This window comes from Dipodomys spectabilis, unplaced genomic scaffold (genome assembly GCF_019054845.1).
Source record: "Dipodomys spectabilis isolate Male_0828 unplaced genomic scaffold, ASM1905484v1 ptg000652l, whole genome shotgun sequence".
In the NCBI taxonomy this organism is placed as follows: domain Eukaryota; kingdom Metazoa; phylum Chordata; class Mammalia; order Rodentia; family Heteromyidae; genus Dipodomys; species Dipodomys spectabilis.
In genome coordinates this window covers 503690-522710 of record NW_024871329.1, presented here as the reverse complement: position 1 = coordinate 522710, position 19021 = coordinate 503690, and the positions used below count along the sequence as shown (strand labels likewise).

At 58.2% G+C, this 19021-nt stretch overlaps 1 protein-coding gene across 5 annotated transcripts in view; it reads right to left on the bottom strand.

Annotated features, from left to right (window-relative positions):
- Slx9 (SLX9 ribosome biogenesis factor) overlaps positions 1 to 17953 on the bottom strand; it is a 28055-nt gene extending 10102 nt beyond the window's left edge. For 3 of the 5 annotated variants that reach the window (XM_042671697.1, XM_042671696.1, XM_042671698.1), the window contains exons 1-3: positions 17778 to 17915; positions 16940 to 17048; positions 4095 to 4163 (exon numbers count right to left, since the gene is read on the bottom strand). In XM_042671697.1, coding sequence (XP_042527631.1) covers positions 4095 to 4163; positions 16940 to 17048; positions 17778 to 17915 — 316 coding nt within the window. Of the gene's footprint in view, positions 1 to 4094; positions 4164 to 16939; positions 17049 to 17203; positions 17276 to 17777 lie in introns of those variants that run through there. The other 2 variants (XM_042671701.1, XM_042671700.1) reach the window with 2 other exon arrangements.
- Positions 17954 to 19021: the final 1068 nt, after the last annotated feature.

Below are 19021 nucleotides of genomic sequence, written 5' to 3'. Positions count from 1 at the left end.
TTCTAGAATAATAACAACAGTGATATATGGGGCTGGGAAGGCGGCTCAGTGGTAGAGCGCTTGCCAAGCATGCACGAGGCCCTGGGTTCAATTCCTCAGCACCACATAAATAAAAAAAGCCGGAAGTAGCACTGTGGCTCAAGTAGTAGAGCGCTAGCCTTGAGCAAAAGCAGCTCACGGACAGTGCCCAGGCCCTGAGTTCAAGCCCCAGGACTGGCCAAAAAAAAAAAGTGATCTATACCATCTTCATGTGTTAAGATGGTAATTCTGAAATTGATCTATAGATTCAACACAATCCCATTCATGAGCCAAAAAAGAAACTGGTGAGCTGGTGGAAAAACTGATGGAAACTTTAAGAACTGAAGATGCTCAGGGTAACCTCAGGGCAGAGGGCCAAGATGGAGGACTTACCCTGCCACTTCCACACTTGGGAGGAAGCCTCACGTTCAAGACTCTGACCAGGGAAGGTGGCTCAGTGGTAGAGTGCTTGCCTCGCATGCATGAGGCCATGGGTTCGATTCCTCAGCACCACATAAGCAGAAAAAGCCAGAAGTGGCGCTGTGGCTCAAGTGGTAGAATGCTAGCCTTGGGCTGAAGAGCTGAGGGACAGCGCCCAGGCCCAGCGTTCAGGCCCATGACTGACAGAAGAAAAAAAAAAGGCACTGGTCAATGGGACAGAAAAGGCAAGAAGCAGACCTATACCATCAGCAGCACAATACCGGATGAAGCACAAACAGCCAGAACAAAGGTGTGCCACACTACAGAGGACCTGCATCAGTATGGAGGCCGGCAGTCAGGACTGGCCACAGACCAAAGATAAAAGCAGAACTACAAGTGCAGAAGGAAACAAGGGACTATCTCCATGATTTAGGAGTAGGCAAGGCTTTCTTAAACAGTGCATACACCATCACCATTTAAGAAACAGACTTCTCAAAATTAAACTCCTGTGACTTAAAAAAAAAAAAGTCACGGTGTGCAGGGAATACCTGCACAGCACAGGGCTGGGATTCTCTGAAATGAGGGGAAAAGAGGCAAAAAGCCTTAGCAAGTGACCTCCACTGAAGAGGCAGCCAAGGGGCCAGGAAGCGCGTGGCACCCGCCAGCAGTGCCCTCGAGGTACCAGCCCTGGGCCCCCAGCGGCAGGACTGCAGCCAGCAACCATCCACAAGAACTCACACACACCTCGCAGGGGCACAAATGCACAACCGCTTTAGCAATGTCTGGCAGCTGCTTATAAAACTAAACACACGCCTTCCCTATGACCAGAGTTCCATTCCTAAGTACTTACACAAAGAGGAAAGAAAACATGGCCACAGAGAGAGAAGTGTTCACACAGCCTAGTTTGCGAGAGCCTAATAGGTGAGGCCAGTGTGCATCAGAGGAGACGGGTTGCTGCCCGGCGTGAGCTGGCAGGCAGCGCTGTGCACCCACGCGGAGGGGGCTCTACCGTGAGTGACAGTCACCCCCGCCGAGCGGCTCGGGCAGCTGACACCGTCAGAAACCACTACTCACTGGACACAAACAACCTCCAAAAGGAAAAGGAAACAAGGGCCCACAAACAAACTCACCCCTAGCCAAATTACTTGGGGGGAAGTGTGCTGGTGTCTGAAATCTATTCTGGAATGCACAAGTGTGATGGACGGACAGGACGGGAGAGAGGGCCCTTCCTGGTAAGGAAACAGTGTTAGCGGCACACGCAGCTAAAGCTGATCGAGGGCAGGTGACGGCAGCACTCAATGCTCAAGAAAACATGACAACACAACAAACCTAGAGAGCCACAATAGAGAGCCAGGAAGACAGAAGTAAGAGAGTAAGACTGAGCATTAAAGTCGATAGAACTAGAACTCGAAAAGGTAAAATTTAATTCATCTAGCAAGAAATGGGGTGGGGAGAGGACAACTATGAGAAAGCAGCGCACAAGGCTGGCTAGCCAAGGTGGAGACGGGAGCTCAGATGCGCGAAGGGGACAGGAGGCTAGCCAAGGCGGAGACGGGCGCTCGGATGCGCGAAGGGGACAGGAGGCTAGCCAAGGCGGAGACGGGCGCTCGGATGCGCGAAGGGGACAGGAGGCTAGCCAAGGTGGAGACGGGTAGACGGATGCTCGGAGGGGACAGGAGGCTAGCCAAGGTGGAGACGGGCGCTCGGATGCTCGGAGGGGACAGGAGGCTAGCCAAGGCGGAGACGGGTAGACGGATGCTTGGAGGGCACAGGAGGCTAGCCAAGGCGGAGACGGGTAGACGGATGCTTGGAGGGGACAGGAGGCTAGCCAAGGCGGAGACGGGCGCTCGGATGCGCGAAGGGGACAGGAGGCTAGCCAAGGCGGAGACGGGCGCTCGGATGCGCGAAGGGGACAGGAGGCTAGCCAAGGCGGAGACGGGTAGACGGATGCTTGGAGGGGACAGGAGGCAGGACTGGATGCCGGAATTAAGGCACCCCAAAGAATTACACCTCAGAAACATCAGGGCTGACCAGCCACCACCCACTTACTTCTGAGATCTGTCTCACAGAAAATACTTCACACAACCCCACGCTAGGAATAGTAAAAAGGAAATGAGGTAACCATTTCTTAGGAAACATCGGAAAAAAAAAAAACCCACATCTGACAGAGAACAGGAAGTAATCACCATGGAAGAAATGGACACTTTATCTCTGAGGTCTGTCTCCAAAACATATCCTTTGGTGCTGGAGTGGTACCCATGTCTTTAATCTCCCAGAAAGCAAGATTTGGGCCAGGTACCAGTGGCTCACACCTATAATCTTTGTTACTCAGGGGGCTGAGATCTAAGGATCATGGTGTAAAGCCAGCTTGGGCAAGAAAAGTCCTTGAGACTCTTATCTCCAATGAACCACCAGAAAATGGGAAGTGGCATTGTGGCTCAAATGGTACAGCACTAGCCTTGAGCTGAAGAGCAGAGGGACAGTGCGCAGGCCCAGAGTTCAAGCCTCACAACCAACAAAAAAAAAAAAAAAAAAAAGAAAGAAAAGAAAGATTTGAGATGATTACTGCCCAAGGTCAGCCAAGGCATAAACTCAAGATTTATCCGAAAACAAATTAAAGCAAAAGGAGCCAGGTGTGTGGCTCAAGTGGTAGAGTATTTACTTTAGCAAGCCCAAGGCTCTGAGTTCAAACTCAGTACCATAAAAACAAAAACAAATTAACATTTTGTTTAGTCATCAAGACAAAATATAATACAAGTTACATTTCAACATGTGAGAACATTAAGATGGAAATGTTACAAAGTAATTTCAGAGTCAGCAGAAGCACCCTAAAAAGAACAATAACAAAATTATGTTCAATGTAAACACAAAATCTTTTTTAAAAATCAGCAAATACTTAGCACTATAAAAAATAACGCATGTTCCAAAATAAAAGGGGTGGGAGGAGAGGCATTCAGCCAGAACCTGATCGGCTCCAAGCCTGGGGCACAGCTCAGCTTTAGGCAGGAGGGCCACGGCCCTTGCCAGGCACTCGGCTGACCCGGAAGGGCTGTCTACCTTTCCAGACCTGCACACCACCTCTGTAATTAAAAACTCTCCCAGGGGTACCCGTGGCTCACATCTTTAATCCTGGCTACTTAGGAGGCTGAGATCTAAGGATCATGGTTTGAAAATAACAGGCAGCAAAGTCCTTGAGACCCCCATCACCAACTAACTAGCAAAAAAAAAAAACTTGATCTAAAGTGTGGCTCATGTGGAATAGTGCGGGCCATGAGCATAAAAAGCCAAGAGAGAATGCAAGACTGAGTTCAACCTCAGTATCAGTATACACAAAAGAATCTCACCTTGGGGGCAAAAACCCGGCCCTTTTAATCCAAAGGGACAGAAAACCAGCTGCTTTGGTCTGCAAGGGAGGAGGAAGCGCAGGCCTTGCCAAGGCTCAGCTGGTGGGCCGGGCTGTGCTGCCCACGCTGGGAAACAGGCCACCCAGGCCACCGGTGGTACCGAGTCCTCCCCAGCAGAGAGCCGCCACCAAGCGTGGCCTTTGTCAGGGCGCCCGTGAACTAGGGCCAGGACCGATGGCCCCCGGAGGGAACCGTGGCCTGTGGATGAGAGCGGCTAGCACAGCTGCCCTGCAGATGAGGGCACAAACTTACTCTGCAGCCATCGTTCACGCCGCAGCCTCAGTTTCTCCTTCTTAGGCAAAATGACCTTTGCCTCCGAACCTGAGGAGAGAGCACACAAGTGAGAAGTGAGCATCCAGATAGAGCTGCTGCTCTGAAGGACACCAGCCCACAGCCAAGGCTGTGCTGGGCCCCGTGGGCAAGGCCGGGCAGTTCTGACGGTGCCGGCTACTTCAGGCACGCAGCAGCAAGGTGGCAGCCAATTTAGGCCCGGGGCTGCCGCAGGCTTGGCGGAGCCCTGGGGACGCAGTCCTGCCGGCGCGTCGGGAGGATGAGCAGAGCTGGGCCTCCACTCTTGTCACCACCAAGGTGTATGCTGGGCCCGCTGGACACCGGGACCTCACAGCCTCAGGGCGGCCTCAGGCCCACACCTAAGGGATGGCAGAGCTGAAGAGACCCCGCTACGGAAGAGACCCTGCCTGAAGGACCAAGAGGACACAACCTGGACAAGTACAGAGAGACAGAGCAGCAGCCGGGCCAAAGCAGCAACACAGCCCCCACCGCCGGTAACGCCAGGGGTAGAGCGCCGCCCATGGTCTGGCACGGCCAGCACTACCCGCAGCCGGCTCTGGCCTGGATTCAAGGCAGCCATCTCCAGGCAGTACTGCTCTGCAGAGCAGACAGGCTTTGGTAGGGAAGACCTCTCTCCCGGGACCTCACGCAGACTCAGGTGGCCGCTAGCACGGCCAGCACAGGGGGCGGGGCTGGAGAAAGCCCGAGGCATGGGGCCAGGCGCAGGTCGTAGGCAGCAGGGAGCGGCCTCTGCCCCACCGCCCGGGAATGGCCAGGCCTCCTCTGTGCTGTGGCACCTCCCGGCCCAGCTTAGCTGGACAGCAGGACCGGGGGGTGGCCCTCAGTCCAGAGAGTAAAGAGGAGCTGGTGGAGCAGAGCCCACCCCCCCCCCAGCCCTGCAGTGAGGGCGGAGCGGGCCTCCCTGTGCGACCGTCTGCTGTGGGAGGTTGCTCGGTACCAGGAGTGGGTGAAGGCACTCTGCTCTAGTGGGCGTGTGGTAGAGCAACTGCCTTGACAGCACAGATGCACTCTGAGTTCAGGTGCACTGATGGGAAAGCCAGAACAGAACACCCTCGGCAGCGAAGACCTGTGTAGGGCCCTCAGTGAGCGCACGGCGGTGTACACACAGGTATACACGTGTATGTGTATACACCAGGCTTGGTGGCGCATGTCATCCCAGCACTCAAGAAGAGGAGGATCACAGTTCAAAGCCAGTCTCAACTAAGTGGGAGATCCTAGTAAATGAAAAACCAAACCAAAATCGAGAAGAATCAGGCAAGGTGACACATCTCTATAACCACAGTTCCTCAGGAGGCAGACAGGAGATTCACAAGACTGAGGCCAGCCCAGGCAAAACAGTAATGAGATTGTCTTAAAAGCAAAATAGAAACCAACAGAAAGTGCTGGGGGCATAGATCAAGTAGGAGAGTGCCCGCCTGGAATCCAGTACCATCAAAAACCAAGAGAAAACCAGAAGCGTAAGATACACCCAAGCAGTAACTTCTATCACCACAAATTACACGAACAAATTTAAAAGGACGCACCTTGGAGAGAAAGGGGAGCATACAGCTCAGAGGGAGATGAATCTGGTCATAAGGAACAGTGTGTATGCCGGCTACTACGACCCTCTGTCCAGCGTGACAGGCCAGGGCCCGCGTGGGGCTGGTGACAGGCAGGCTCTCGGCTCCAATGCCTGGCACTGGCCCAGGCAGCATCGCTGGTGTCTTAGGTGGGTGCACCTGTGACTTGTGATCCCACAGCCACGGTGTGGCACCAGTGTGCTCCGGTTCACAAGCCGCTTGCTGAATGTTGTAATTCTGTCACGGGACGAAACCTCAGCAGCCCCAACACGAAAGTGCTGATGTGGCAAGGTGCTCCCCAGAACACCAGAGGCGAGGACGGAGGCACAGCTGTGTGAGGAGGGCGGGGTGGGGGGGACAGAGACAGGAGTCGCACTCCAGGAGCTCAGTGAGACCAGAGGTTCAGGAGGAGGGCAGGGACAAGCGGTTACCTTGGAGGGCACAGGAGAGCCTGGACATGTGTACCCACCCAGCCCCAGCAACGCATTTTCTCAGACTCGCCTACCACACTTTCCTGCCCAGTTCTATCTTCAGTCTGTCTGGACTGCACGTGCTACCACGCCGCTAGCTGCCACTCCCATCCTGCGTCCCGTCTGGTTGGAGCCACTTTGCGAATGGATGGAAGCTGGGCCTTGCACAAGCTAACCCTCCCTCATTTTCCTGTAAAGTAAGTAAATACACACAGTCCTGTATCTGTATTACCAGCTCACCATCCTAGTGAAACTCTGTCTTCTGAAGCAGTTGCTTCCATCTTCCATCTCTGTTTACTTTTAGGGATCGCTGAAGTGTTGAGCAAGCACTGGATCGGCTCTGGACGGCCGAGGAGGAAAACCGCCTCTCATGATGAGCTGTCAGGCCTCCCACACCATGCCGCACATCTAAAGGGCCATGCCAAACCCTGAGGCGGCCCGTGACAGGAGACACTGTGTAGTTAGGCCCCACAGGCATTTTCCAGAGTTGGCAAGGCCAAGTCCCAGTAGCTGAGGGGCTGCTGGAAGCCCCTCTTCTCCTCCGCCCTCCCCTCCCACAGGAGCCTGGCTGGCTTCCCCTCCAGCCATCCAGAGACCTGGGACAGAGTGCAGAAAAGGCCCAGACCCTCCTCCCTGCGCGGCCAAGATGGAGTGAGCCGTGTGACTCACGCCGTGTTCACACCAGCACCAGCCTTTCTGTGGGATGAACCCGCTGGCTGTTCCCCAAGTTCCTCAAGCCCCAACTAGCCCCCATCGCCCCACCCACCCATGGCGGGGCCAGTCCCACACAGAAGCAGCCTCTCTCGGCATAGAGGGGCTGCCCCATTTCCCCTGCAGTTCACCCCGAGACACAAGAGTCCCACAGGACAGGCACCCTGCAAACCAAGAGCCAACACAAAGGGAAGGCTGACTCAAACCCCCGGACAGACCCAACACCTGTGTGGCCGCCCCAAGTGAGCGCAGCCCACGGGAACCCCCAGGATTCCTCAGTAGCACAGTAAGAGACCAAGAACGGGAGCCGGCTTCCCCGAGGAGACCAGGACCACAAAGGAAGCACTAAAGCTCACCTACGACAGACCACTCACACAGCGCCACGGCAGACAGCAGGAGACCGAAGAGGTTACCGGAGCTCAGCCCATTTGGGAGGCCTCCGCCAGGGGTCAAGGCCTGACAAGCTAAGTGGGTGCAGCCGCCCAGGCCCAGAGCAGCCCTCATCCTCCCCGGGAGGGAGTGAGGTGCTGGAACACAAAGCAAGTGCAGGCCACAGGCCTGACGCCCATGGCTTCCACCAGCTCAGGCTCAGACAGCCCCAGCTTGCGGGCGAGGAGCACTTCCATGGCTCAGGCTCAGACAGCCCCCGGTTTGCGGGTGAGGAGCACTTCCACGGCTCAGGCTCAGACAGGCCCGGCTTGAGGGCGAGGAGCACTTCCACAAACTCAGGCTCAGAGAGTCCCGGCTTGCGGGCGAGGAGCACTTCCACGGCTCAGGCTCAGACAGCCCCAGGCTTGCGGGTGAGGAGCACTTCCACAGCTCAGGCTCGGACAGCACCGGCTTGCGGGCGAGGAGTACTTCCACGGCTCAGGCTCGGACAGGCCCGGCTTGAGGGCGAGGAGCACTTCCACAGACTCAGGCTCAGAGAGTCCCGGCTTGCGGGCGAGGAGCACTTCCACGGCTCAGGCTCAGACAGCCCTGGCTTGTGAGCGAGGAGCACTTCACCAGCTCAGGCTCAGACTGCCCTGGCTTGCGGGTGAGGAACACTTCCACAGCTCAGGCTCAGACTGCACCAACTTGCGGGCGAGGAGCACTTCCATGCCCCAAGCTGGGCCGCACTCTGCAGGAGACTGCCACTTTCTACTGTGAGGGAACCTGAGGTGCCGCTCAGACCTTGGGGCTCGGTCTAAGTGGGCCCTCACAAGGTCCTTCAAGGCCTGCCCACCCCCATCTGAACCCAGCCTGTGGCTAGGGCAGGCTGCAGGAAGGGCGAAATCACTGCATCCCCCCGACCCTGGCGTCATCCACAGCGGCCGGCAATGAACTTCAGGGGACGAAGCCAGCCATGCGGCCAAGTGCCCCCTGGGCCCCGCCCCCCCCGCCCCCCCCCCCCCCCGGCAGGGTCAGCTCTGAGGATGCAGAGCACTCCAGGACGGCCCATCGTGGCAGGTTCTGCTCGGGCGCCTCCACGTGGAGTTGGGAACACACCCAGGTGGGAACGCCCCGAGAGAGGCAGCAGGATCAAGCGGAGCCTGTCAGGCTCAGGACAGGGCTGGACAGCAGGGTGGAGGCACCCTGCATATGGCAACCCATAGGAGCCCCGCCCCCCGCCGCCCGCCCCCCCCCCCCCCGCCGCCCGCCCCCACCTCCACATTCCTATTTGGAAACCTGCCGCTGCCTCTGGCCGGCCCAGCCCAGCCCAGCCGGCCGGGACAGACGCTGCCAGCCAGGCTCCACAAACAGCAGAAATATGCCGAGGACCAAAATAATCGTAGGCACCAGAGCTAGAGTGCCAGGCTCAGGAACAGCAACACACACTCTCAGACGACACGTTCTCGCCTGTCTTCCCCCAGGGGATGGGTGTCCAAACAAGGGAGAGATCTCAACGTTCACCAAGGCACAAGACCACTGGTGGCAGGCTGAGCTGCCATCCCTGGGGAGGGCAGCGCTAACAAGCCTGTGCTTCCACACCACCGGCGGGCCCCGTGTTCCTGCAGGGCTGCCTGGGCCCTGGCAGCCCCCGGAGGGGAGGAAGGCCGTCCTCTGGCATGTCCTTCCACTGCCGGAGAGTAGGACTCCAACATGCGACTTGAATCCAGCGCGAGCTCGCTCCTCCGTGCTCTCAGATGTGCTGTTCTAGGACAGGAGAGGGTCACCGTCACAGGGGCACCCCGCCAGCCTCTGCACCCACAGCTCTACAAGGACAAACTCCTGGGCACCTGGTGGATGAAGGCAGTGGCCACAGGGAGTGTCAGGCCACCAGAAAGGTGGTGCCAGAACCCAGCCTCTGGCTACTGATGCCATCTGTACACTAATCGGCTATATCGTAAGTGCTGTGGGAGGACCACATAGGAACCTCTGGGCTGGACTGGCCATGCCTGCTCACCTCTGGTGTCTCCACAAAGTTTCTCAAAAGAACGCCGTCCTAAACCAAAACTTGCCCTATGACCATCAACAGACAGCAGAGGACACGTGCAGGCACAGAGGAAACGAGGCCCACGCTGTGGAGCAGCCACACCGCAGTGACAAGGACACAGACACCTGTGCCCCACAGAGGGGTCCACCTAATGCTTTCTGCCTGGGTTAAGTTTGGGTGCAGAGTGGAGACTAGGGAAGAACATGATCGACAAGGTTTACATCTTGACAACCTGCTCACACCCCTGGGCTCTACTGTGTGAAGAACTGGCTTCCAGCAGCAGCCCGAGCCCCTCTATCCCCCAAGAGCCTGCAGCTGGGCTGACCTAGAAAGGAGCGTGGTTCTGCTGCCCTCTGCTGGTCACGGTCTGAGTGCAGGTGGACGGGGCCTTATCATGATGACCTGCGAGAGATGGACACCCCCTGGAGATCACTGTGAGCATGGACAGAGGCGGCTCACATCAGTGTCAGGACAGGCCCAGCCAGCGGGCGGGACCAGGGGCGGCGGGGGGGCGGGGGGGGGGGTCTGTCCATGGCCCTGGGCTTCGGGGCCGCATCTCCCAGCCCAGCATTTCTAAACCCGTTTCCACATGCCTCTGATGGCTTTGAGCACACAGCAGCAATGCGGTCTGTGTACATCTTCCAGCTCCAAAAGCCCGTCACTCCATCCCATCCTCTCCCAGCCCTGGCCCTTCTGCCCACACTGCCAGTCTCCAGTCCAGGTGCTAATCTGGTCTGCAGCTTTCCAGTGTGAAGGGCTGTTCCTCAACAGAATTCTAAAATGTGAGCATCCCCCCTGCCCAGCACCATGCCAAGTGTGCGCTGTATGCCAGGGGCTACGGACACAGGCACCAGAGCGCTGCGGCCAGCGGCCCCCCGCAGCTCTGCTGCTGCCCTCTAGGCAGTCTCAGGCACAGGGCAAGGGCCCCAGAGGAGAGTCTGCCCAGGTCAGCTGCTACGCAAAGACGGGACAGGGTACGTATGAGTCACTAGACATGAGGGTCTGGGGACTTTTGGCAAAACCCCTCTGGGCCATGGGACAAAGGCAGGCTGGCCGAGGCCTGGGTTGTCCGGCCTCAGACCCATACCCACACTGCCCTCGGGCAAGGGAAGCCACGCACTGCGGGAGTTGCCACCACTGCAGGTGTGGTACCAGCACACCCCACAGGGGTAAAGAGCCCCTGACTAGAACTGGGGGCACAGGGAGTGGGGACCTGAGGCAGATGGCATGCCCCAGCTGACGCTCTCCAGGACTGCAGTAGAAACAGAAGCACCAGAATGCCAGCAAAGCCCCTGTGGGACTCAGACCCCACGCCCCCACGGCCAGGCGCACACAGGTAGCTACAGACTGCCAGCAAAGCCCCCGCGGGACTCAGGCCCCACGGCCCCACGGCCAGGCGCACACAGGTAGCTACAGACTGGCAGCAAAGCCCCCGCGGGACTCAGGCCCCACGGCCCCGCGGCCAAGCGCACACAGGTAGCTACAGACTGGCAGCAAAGCCCCCGCGGGACTCAGGCCCCACGGCCCCGCGCACACAGGTAGGGGTAGGGCGGGCACGGCGGGCGCGTCCTCCGCATCGTGGATGGGCAACCAGGAGGCATGCAGCCTCCTGAGCCCCAGGTCAGGATGTGGAGTTATTTTTGGCTCAGCCTCAGGCAGGGATGAGACACAGCTAACAAAGATGGACAGGCACCACAGCCATTGCTGCCTCTGAAGCCAGCCAGGAGACCTGGGCTGCAGGCCCCGCGTGACCTGCCTCTCGGCAGTGGCAGCCTGGGGGAGCCACCAGCCAGGCCCAGGCATCAGCCAGGACCGCGGTGTGGTAAGGGGAGGCTGACCCCGACTCACTGTCCACAGGGACCCTTGGGAACCCCGGACATGAGGGCTGAGGCTCTTCCTGCTAAGGGGTAGAGGAGCCGGCTCTTCTCCCTGTCAGTGTCCTCTGGAAGGCCCAATGGCCCCCTATGTCCAGCACAAGGTGAGCGAGTGGGGGAAGACATACCAGAACTCCAGAGTCCCCGCCCAGGTCACCAGGAGACAGGGCTGTGACGAGGGCAGGGGAGCACGGAGAGCAAGGCTCTGCAGACTCAGGCCGGCTGAGCAGCAGGTGAAACATGCAGGCTCCTGCAGGAGCGGGGCTTCACCCGGCCACTGCCACTTGGGGTAACCAGGCTGCAGGCTCCTCACTGGCCCCCTCAGCCTCCTTCCGCCTGCTTGCAGTGACAACACTGGGCAGGTCTGGGGCACCTTGGAAGCCCGAGTGCCAGTGACCTTTGAACTGAGCCCTGAAAGAGTGCTATCTCTCCCAAAAGCGGTTCCCCAGAGATGTGGCAGGGGAGACTTTCAGAGACCTTTGAACTCAGCCATGGCAGTCTGGGTGTTGCTGCACCCAAAAACAGCTCCTTGAGATGTGCTACACAGACCTTCAGGAGCAGATATAATAGGGAAAACTACGCCGAAGTGGATCACATCTCGGTTCATTTTCCCTCACAAACAACAGCAATGTCCTTCCAGAGTTTGAAATGCTGGAAACCATACAAATGAAGTCCGCTTCTGATTCATCTTAGTCCGTTTTCTCAAGCGCCCCAGAGGCGACGTGAACACAGCAGCGGATGCAAGCCACCTGGCGGTGCCCAGTAGCAGCACAAGCGCCTGTGAGCCCGGACCTCTCTGCCCGCAGGCAATCTCAGCACCCATGAGGAGGGCCACCTATGGATGGGGGACTGAGGGTCCTGGCTCAACGCCACAGGGCTTGGGAGACACCATTAGGCCTGCTCTCCCTGGCGTCACAAGGCTCAGGGCCAAACTAGCCTCGTTCTGCAGACCCGGTCATCAGGCACTGGCTGCTGTCCATAATGAACTCAACACTCCAGGGGACTGGCTCATCCTGCCCTCAAAACCCCAAATGCTACATTTCCTCCCACAGATGTGCGGCCAGAGCCAGCAAGTGCCTGGCTGAAAGTCAGTGAGAAGGGCCTCAGGAAGCGGGGCCTCTGTCCTGCACTCCACCCCGACCTCTGACAGTCAAGCTCCACTGACAGACAGTAGGCCAGCATGCTCAGTAATCCCACATGCAGCCAGGACTCTGACCTCTGTAACCCAGCGCCCGCCCCCACGGCTCCCCCAGGCAGACTTCACAGGTAGGGAAAGGATTTCCTCCAAGGTCTATTCCCCAGGAAGTGACCTGTGCCACTGTCCATCCTAGACAGCTAGTACAGCTTGTCTTCCTGTGGCCACCTGCACAAAGGCACAGGAACATCTGTAAATGACCCTCGCTAGCCAGCCCGAGGGGCTGGGCCTTCACAGGTGCCGAATGAGACACTTCTGCTGAAAAGCCCCACCAAGAGGCCAGGACAGACCATGCAAGCGGCTCACAGAGAACTCTCTCAATGGGCGGGGGCACTGGGAGGGCTGGCCGTGCAGCTGGAGCTCAGGGCACAGCCTCTAAAGGGGTGTGTGTGTGGGGGGGGGGGGGGGTAGGGTAGCCTCAGTCCCATGCTGTGGGTCCAGCAGAGCGGAGGGGTGGGACGGAGGTCACACAGTCATCCTCTCAACCGAAGCAGGGAAGCCAAGCCATACAACAACTCCCAGGCTAGGCAGGGAGGCCCCTCCTCCGGGCTGGGCCTGTCGGAGACTCAGCCGCACGCACGCTGCTGCCTCATGCATGTGCACATAGGCACCTGTCCAGCCTGCCCCACAGAAGCAGCCCTGGAGCGGTCCTGGGAAACCAACAGAGAGGACACACGGGCTCCAGCACGCACAACACAGCATGCTGCCCGCCTGCACACGCCACCTTCCGCAGGCCTCAGCTGCAGGCCCACGCAGCGCGGCACAACCCAGCCGCCACACCTGCCATTGGCCGGACCCAGCTCCAGGCCTGCTCCCTCGACGGCTGGGCGCCCGGGGCTTCAGACAGGCTTTTCCTGGATCCTGACGGAAACATCCTGATAGAACAGGAGCCCAAGAACCCAAAGCTAGGCAGCGCTGCCACCCACCGCGTCCCTGGCTGGCATTCACCATTTTAAGGTCCACTGCTACTGCTAGAGCCAGTGCTTGCCACCAACCACACGGTTCTGGTTAGCCCGGTCAGTCAGCTGCGTAACCCCACGGAGCTGAGCTGCATGTGTTTACACTCAGCTGCAAGTCTACAACCCTGGGAGGAAGCCTGCAGACAAAGGAGGAGGGGAGTGTTCTCTGAGCTGCTGCCTCTCCTCACAGAAACTGAGGCATGCTAAGTGGCAGCCCTGTTAACTCCCAAGCCCCAACTTGGTATCTGAACCCCGAAGTCTGAGCTAGTCTCTGCTGCAGCCAACTTTACTACCACCTTGGGCCCCAAGAAAGAGAAGGATCACTGGAAGCCTCGTGTGTGGCAGGTGCCTCAAACAGGTAATGTCTTCTAACCGTCTAAAAGGAAACAGCCAAGAGTTGGCCGGGAAGATGGTGGAGTAGCAACAGGGAATTACTCTAGCTCATAGAGCCCCAACAACTGACCAGGACCTTTACACTAGCGGCACCGCCCTGAGCTGAGAGCTGCAAACACAGTCTGATGGAGATCCATCCCGTGAGTCACACCACACCACCACTGAACCTAATTCACAATCTGAACGCCCCCGACAATCCCTGAACCCAAATGGAAGATGAAAAAATTCATCCACAATCAAGACAAGCCAAATTCAAAAGTCAACAGCAATGCAGGGAAGGACCCTAGCGAGAGAGAAGATGAAGGACAAAAAGACCAGGCAATGGTGAAAGAATTAGCCAATGAAATAAAAGGGACTATCCAAAAATAGAAGTATACGAGGAGAAAATAACCAAGAACATACAGGTCGTCCAGAAAGATACAGAGGGAGAGAAGAAACGCTACACACCTCATCAACAGATTACAGGCTCACACCTGTCATCCTAGCTACTCAGGAGGCTGAGATCTGAGGATCGAGGTTCAAAGCCAGCCCGGGCAGGAAAGTCCGTGAGACTCTTATCTCCAATAAACCACTAGAAAACCAGAAGTGGCGCTGTGACTCAAGCGGTAGAGCGCTCGCCTTGAGCTGAAGAGCGCAGGGACAGCACCCAAGCCCAGAGTTCAAGCACACGACCCACCAAAAAAAAGAAAGAAAGAAATTAGCACCCTGAGAACAAACTTCAACAAAGAACCTGAAAGGATGAAAGGCTCAATTTCCCTATTGCAAATGACAGTTGAAAGCATAAGCTAAAGAATAAGTGAAAAAGCTGGGTGCTGTTGGCTCAAGCGTATACAGGAGGCTGAGATCTGAGAATCACAGTTCAAAGCCAGCCCAGGCAGGAAAGTCCATGAGAGTCTTATCTCCAATAAATCACTAGAAAACCAGAAGTGGCGCTGTGGCTCAAGTGGTAGAACACTCACCTTGAGCTAAAGAGCACAGGGACAGCGCCCAAGCCCAGAGTTCAAGCCCCACAACCGACAAAAAAAAAAAAAAAAAAAAAAAGTGAAATAGAAAATAGGGTATCAAAAGCTGAGGATAGCCAGGCATGGTGGGTCGTGCCTATAATACTAGCTACTCAGGAGGCTGAGATCTGAGAATCATGGCTCAAAGCCAGCCCAGGCAGGAAAGGCCATGAGATTCTCATCTCCAATAAACCACTCAGAAAACCGGAAGTGGCGCTGTGGCTCAAGAAAGCTCAGGGACAGTGCACAGGCCCTGAGTTCAAGCCCAGGACTGGCAAAAAAAAAAAAGTAATAATAACAGAAAACTTCCCCAACCTCGAGAGAACTCTCACTCACCTGAGAGTCACACAGAAATCCTAGTAGACAGGATCCAAGAAGAAATACTTCTAGATACCTCATAGTAAAAACTCTGAACTTAAGAAATAACAAGTTAGCTGGGTGCTGGTAGCTCATGCCTGTAATCCTAGCTACTCAGGAGACTGAGATCTGAGAATCACAGTTCATAGCCAGCCAGGACAAGAAAGTCTGTGAAACTCTTATCTCCAATTAACCACCAGGAAACCGGAAGTGGCACTATGGCTCAGGTTCAGGCCACACAACCGTCCAAAAAGAAAAAAAAAAAAAGGAATTAATTCTAAACACAGAAAATCAAAGAAGGAACTATATTATAATGGAAAGGTCAGAATGCAAGGAGAGTCTAGAATGGTGTAATTCAAGCCTTGAAGGTCCACAGCTGCCAGTCCAAACTAGTGTTCCCAGCGAAGCTGCCATTCACTATTGCAGGCCAAACCAAAACCTTCCATGACAAAAACGAAAGGAATTCATGAGCACTAAACCAGCATTACAAAAAATACTAAAGGGAAGCACACATTCTGAAGAAAACAATTGAAGTTAAGAAAATACAACATTAGACAAAAATCACTAGAAGATTAGTTTAATAAACACAGGAAAAGGAAAGAAGCAAATTACAAGAAAGCAAGAGAAAGGCAGCAATCCTGACACCCTACTCCATAGTAACCTTAAACATTGTACAGACTCAATTACCCGACCAAAAAAATGTAAAGCAGCAGATTGGATCAGAAAACAAGATCCATCCATTTGTTGTCTCCCAGTCAAAGATAATACAGATTCTTAGTGAAAGGATGGGAAAAGATCTTTCATGTAAATACATTTTACAAGAAGGCAGGAACAGTCATATTGTAACTGATGACTTTTCATTAAAATCAGTGGGAAGAAAGTACAATGCACATCAGGGTAAGATTGTACACGGGAAAATACAGAAAGATTTGGACAGACCAGGGACAATGACGTGGAGCTACTCAGCCTCTGATGTGAGCTGCTACAGAAACAGAAAAGACCACCAAATGTACCTACAAAGGGCTTCTCTAAATGTGCTGAGAAACCCCAGGCCCAGGACCCCACCTAACCGGTGTGGGCCCGAAGACAGCACCAAACGCCACTCCACACCTCAAAGATGGAAGTTTAGGTGAGAATGTTGTCTGTATGTGACGAAGTACGAAAGACACTAAGAGAATGCAATTAGCAAAATCCACAAGAGGAAAGGGCAGCCAATAGGAAAGCAATCTATTTCCACAGTAGACCCAACATGAAGATAAGAAGTTACGATCAACTGGAGACATTGAGAAGGCTCCTCCGGAGAGAAAGCAGGTTAGCCAGGGAATTAATGCCTAATTACTTAGATATGACTACTGTGCTATGGGTGAGTGTATCTTTGTTGAGAATCCTTAGGAATATATAATAAAGTATTGATGAGTGAAATGTCATGGAGTTTGGTATTTGCTTCAAAATAATTAAGTATGTGTGTGTTGCTGGTGGGTAATGGGCACATGGAGATTCTCAATATTATTTTTTCTTTTCAGTGAATCTTTAAATAAACTTCCCAATAAAAATGGCTTGTTTTTCCAGTCCTGGGATTGAATTCAGGGCCTGGGCACTGTCCCTGGGCTTCTTTTGCTCAAGGCTAGCACTCTACCATAAGAGCCTCAGCACCACTTTTGGCTTTTTCTGTTTATGTGGTACTGAGGAATCGAACCCAGGGCTTCCCACATGCTAGGCCAGCATTCTACCGCTAAGCCACATTCCCAGCCCCAAAACAATAGGTTTTTAACTGCATGAGCTACCTGGAACTAGGCTGCAGTCTGCACCAAGATGCAGAGGCCCCTCATTTGTCCTAGCCAGGGACTTACCTCTCTTCAGGGAGACCACACTCTTCTGGTCCAGCTCCAGCTTCTGCACCAAGGCCCCGGGGTCTATCTGAGTCTTGGCAAAGATGTCCGTATGGACGAATGCCCAGTCCTAAGGCCGCAACAAAGGAAAGACATCAGGACAGCTGCGAACCCCAAGCAACACACAAGGCTACTGGCTCAGCAGGGAAAATGTGTCCAGCCTCAGGCCGCTCAGATTCTCTGACAGGAAGGCCTTGGAGGAGCGACCTGTCCCCGGCTGCCAACCTCGTGCCCCTTGCTGGGGAGCCAGCCGGCTGGGACTGCTGCGCTGCTCCATGGCATCTAGACCTCCCTGGGCTCCAGGGCTCGCTCCCTGCCCACATTCATCTCTCCACCAAGGCTTACACCGAGGCGTCACTGCTGACACTCAGCTGCGGGGGGGAGGGGGGGCTCACCCACAGGCCTGCCAGGCCCGCCCAAGGCGGAGGGCCGGGCCTCGGCCGCACAGACGCCCAAACCGGGCTTCTTGTCTGACCACCTCAAAGTACACCACTTGTGCTCAGCTCCTTTGGGAAGAGGCGGAGGTGCCGAGCGCAGGAAGGCTGCCCCTCGCCCCCATCTCCGAGGACCAGACGTGCGGGCGGAGAGCCCTCTGCGGTCAGCCGAAGCCTCGGCCGGAGGGGCTGGAGCTGGAACCCGGGGGCAGGGCAGGGCTTCGGGTGTGATCCGCGGCCCGCACGGGGGGGGGGTTGCCACGCGCCCGGGCCCCGCTCCGCTCCCGGAGGCCCGCAGGGGGGCCTGGCGCGGGGACCCCCGCGAGCGACCCGGGACCCCGCCGCCCGGCCCGGCCCGGCCTCACCTTCCCCCCGGCCGCGCCCGCCGAGGCCTGCGGGAGGGCCGGCTCCGCGGCCGGCAGCGCGGCGCCCGGCGCGGGCTCCCCGCGGGGCCGCACGGCGGCCTGGTGCACGCGGGCGCGCAGCCCCCGCACCTTCCCCATCTCCTCGGGAGCCGCGCCGAGCCGGGCCCGCCGCACGCGCGCGCGCCACGGCCTCCCGGAAGCCGGTCCGCCGCTCTTCCGGCCCCGCGGAGACAGGGCCCGGGCCGCCGGGTTCCGCCCTCCGCCGCCGCCGGAAGTGTCCCCGCCCGGGACGCGGGGTGCGGCGCGCGTGGGCCACCCCGCCCCGTGTGGACGCGCGTGGGGCCGCGCTGGGCTGGCAGGGAGGAGGCCGGGCGGAGGCGAGCGGCCTCGCGGCCCCGGCCGGGCGGGGTCGCGCACCTCGTGGGCCCGGGCCCGGGGTCGGGCGTGGTGCGCGCCGCGCCCGCCCGCGCAGGCCCCGCGCCCGCCCGCCCGCGCAGGCCCCGCGCCCGCCCGCCCGCCCGCGCAGGCCCCGCGCAGGCCCCGCGCCCGCCCGCCCGCCCGCCCGCGCAGGCCCCGCGCAGGCCCCGCGCCCGCCCGCCCGCGCAGGCCCCGCGCAGGCCCCGCGCCCGCCCGCCCGCCCGCGCAGGCCCCGCGCCCGCCCGCCCGCCCGCGCAGGCCCCGCGCCCGCCCGCCCGCGCAGGCCCCGCGCCCGCCCGCCCGCCCGCGCAGGCCCCGCGCAGGCCCCGCGCCCGCCCGCCCGCCCGCGCAGGCCCCGCGCCCGCCCGCCCGCGCAGGCCCCGCGCAGGCCCCGCGCCCGCCCGCCCGCCCGCGCAGGCCCCGCGCCCGCCCGCCCGCCCGCGCAGGCCCCGCGCAGGCCCCGCGCCCGCCCGCCCGCCCGCGCAGGCCCCGCGCCCGCCCGCCCGCCCGCGCAGGCCCCGCGCCCGCCCGCCCGCCCGCGCAGGCCCCGCGCAGGCCCCGCGCCCGCCCGCCCGCCCGCGCAGGCCCCGCGCCCGCCCGCCCGCCCGCGCAGGCCCCGAGCCCGCGGGCCGCCGCGCCCTCGGCCCCGCAGCCGGGCCCAGTGTCCCCATCTCTACGGCGGGGCCGCAGGGAGGGCAGAGCCCCCTGGGCCCGGCCCAAGCCCGGCCCGCCTCTCAGAGCTTCTCCCCACCGGGGACCCAGGCGCCCCCTCTCCCCGGGCCGGCCTCTCCGTGGAGCCCACACCCCGCACCCGCGGTGGGCGGCCG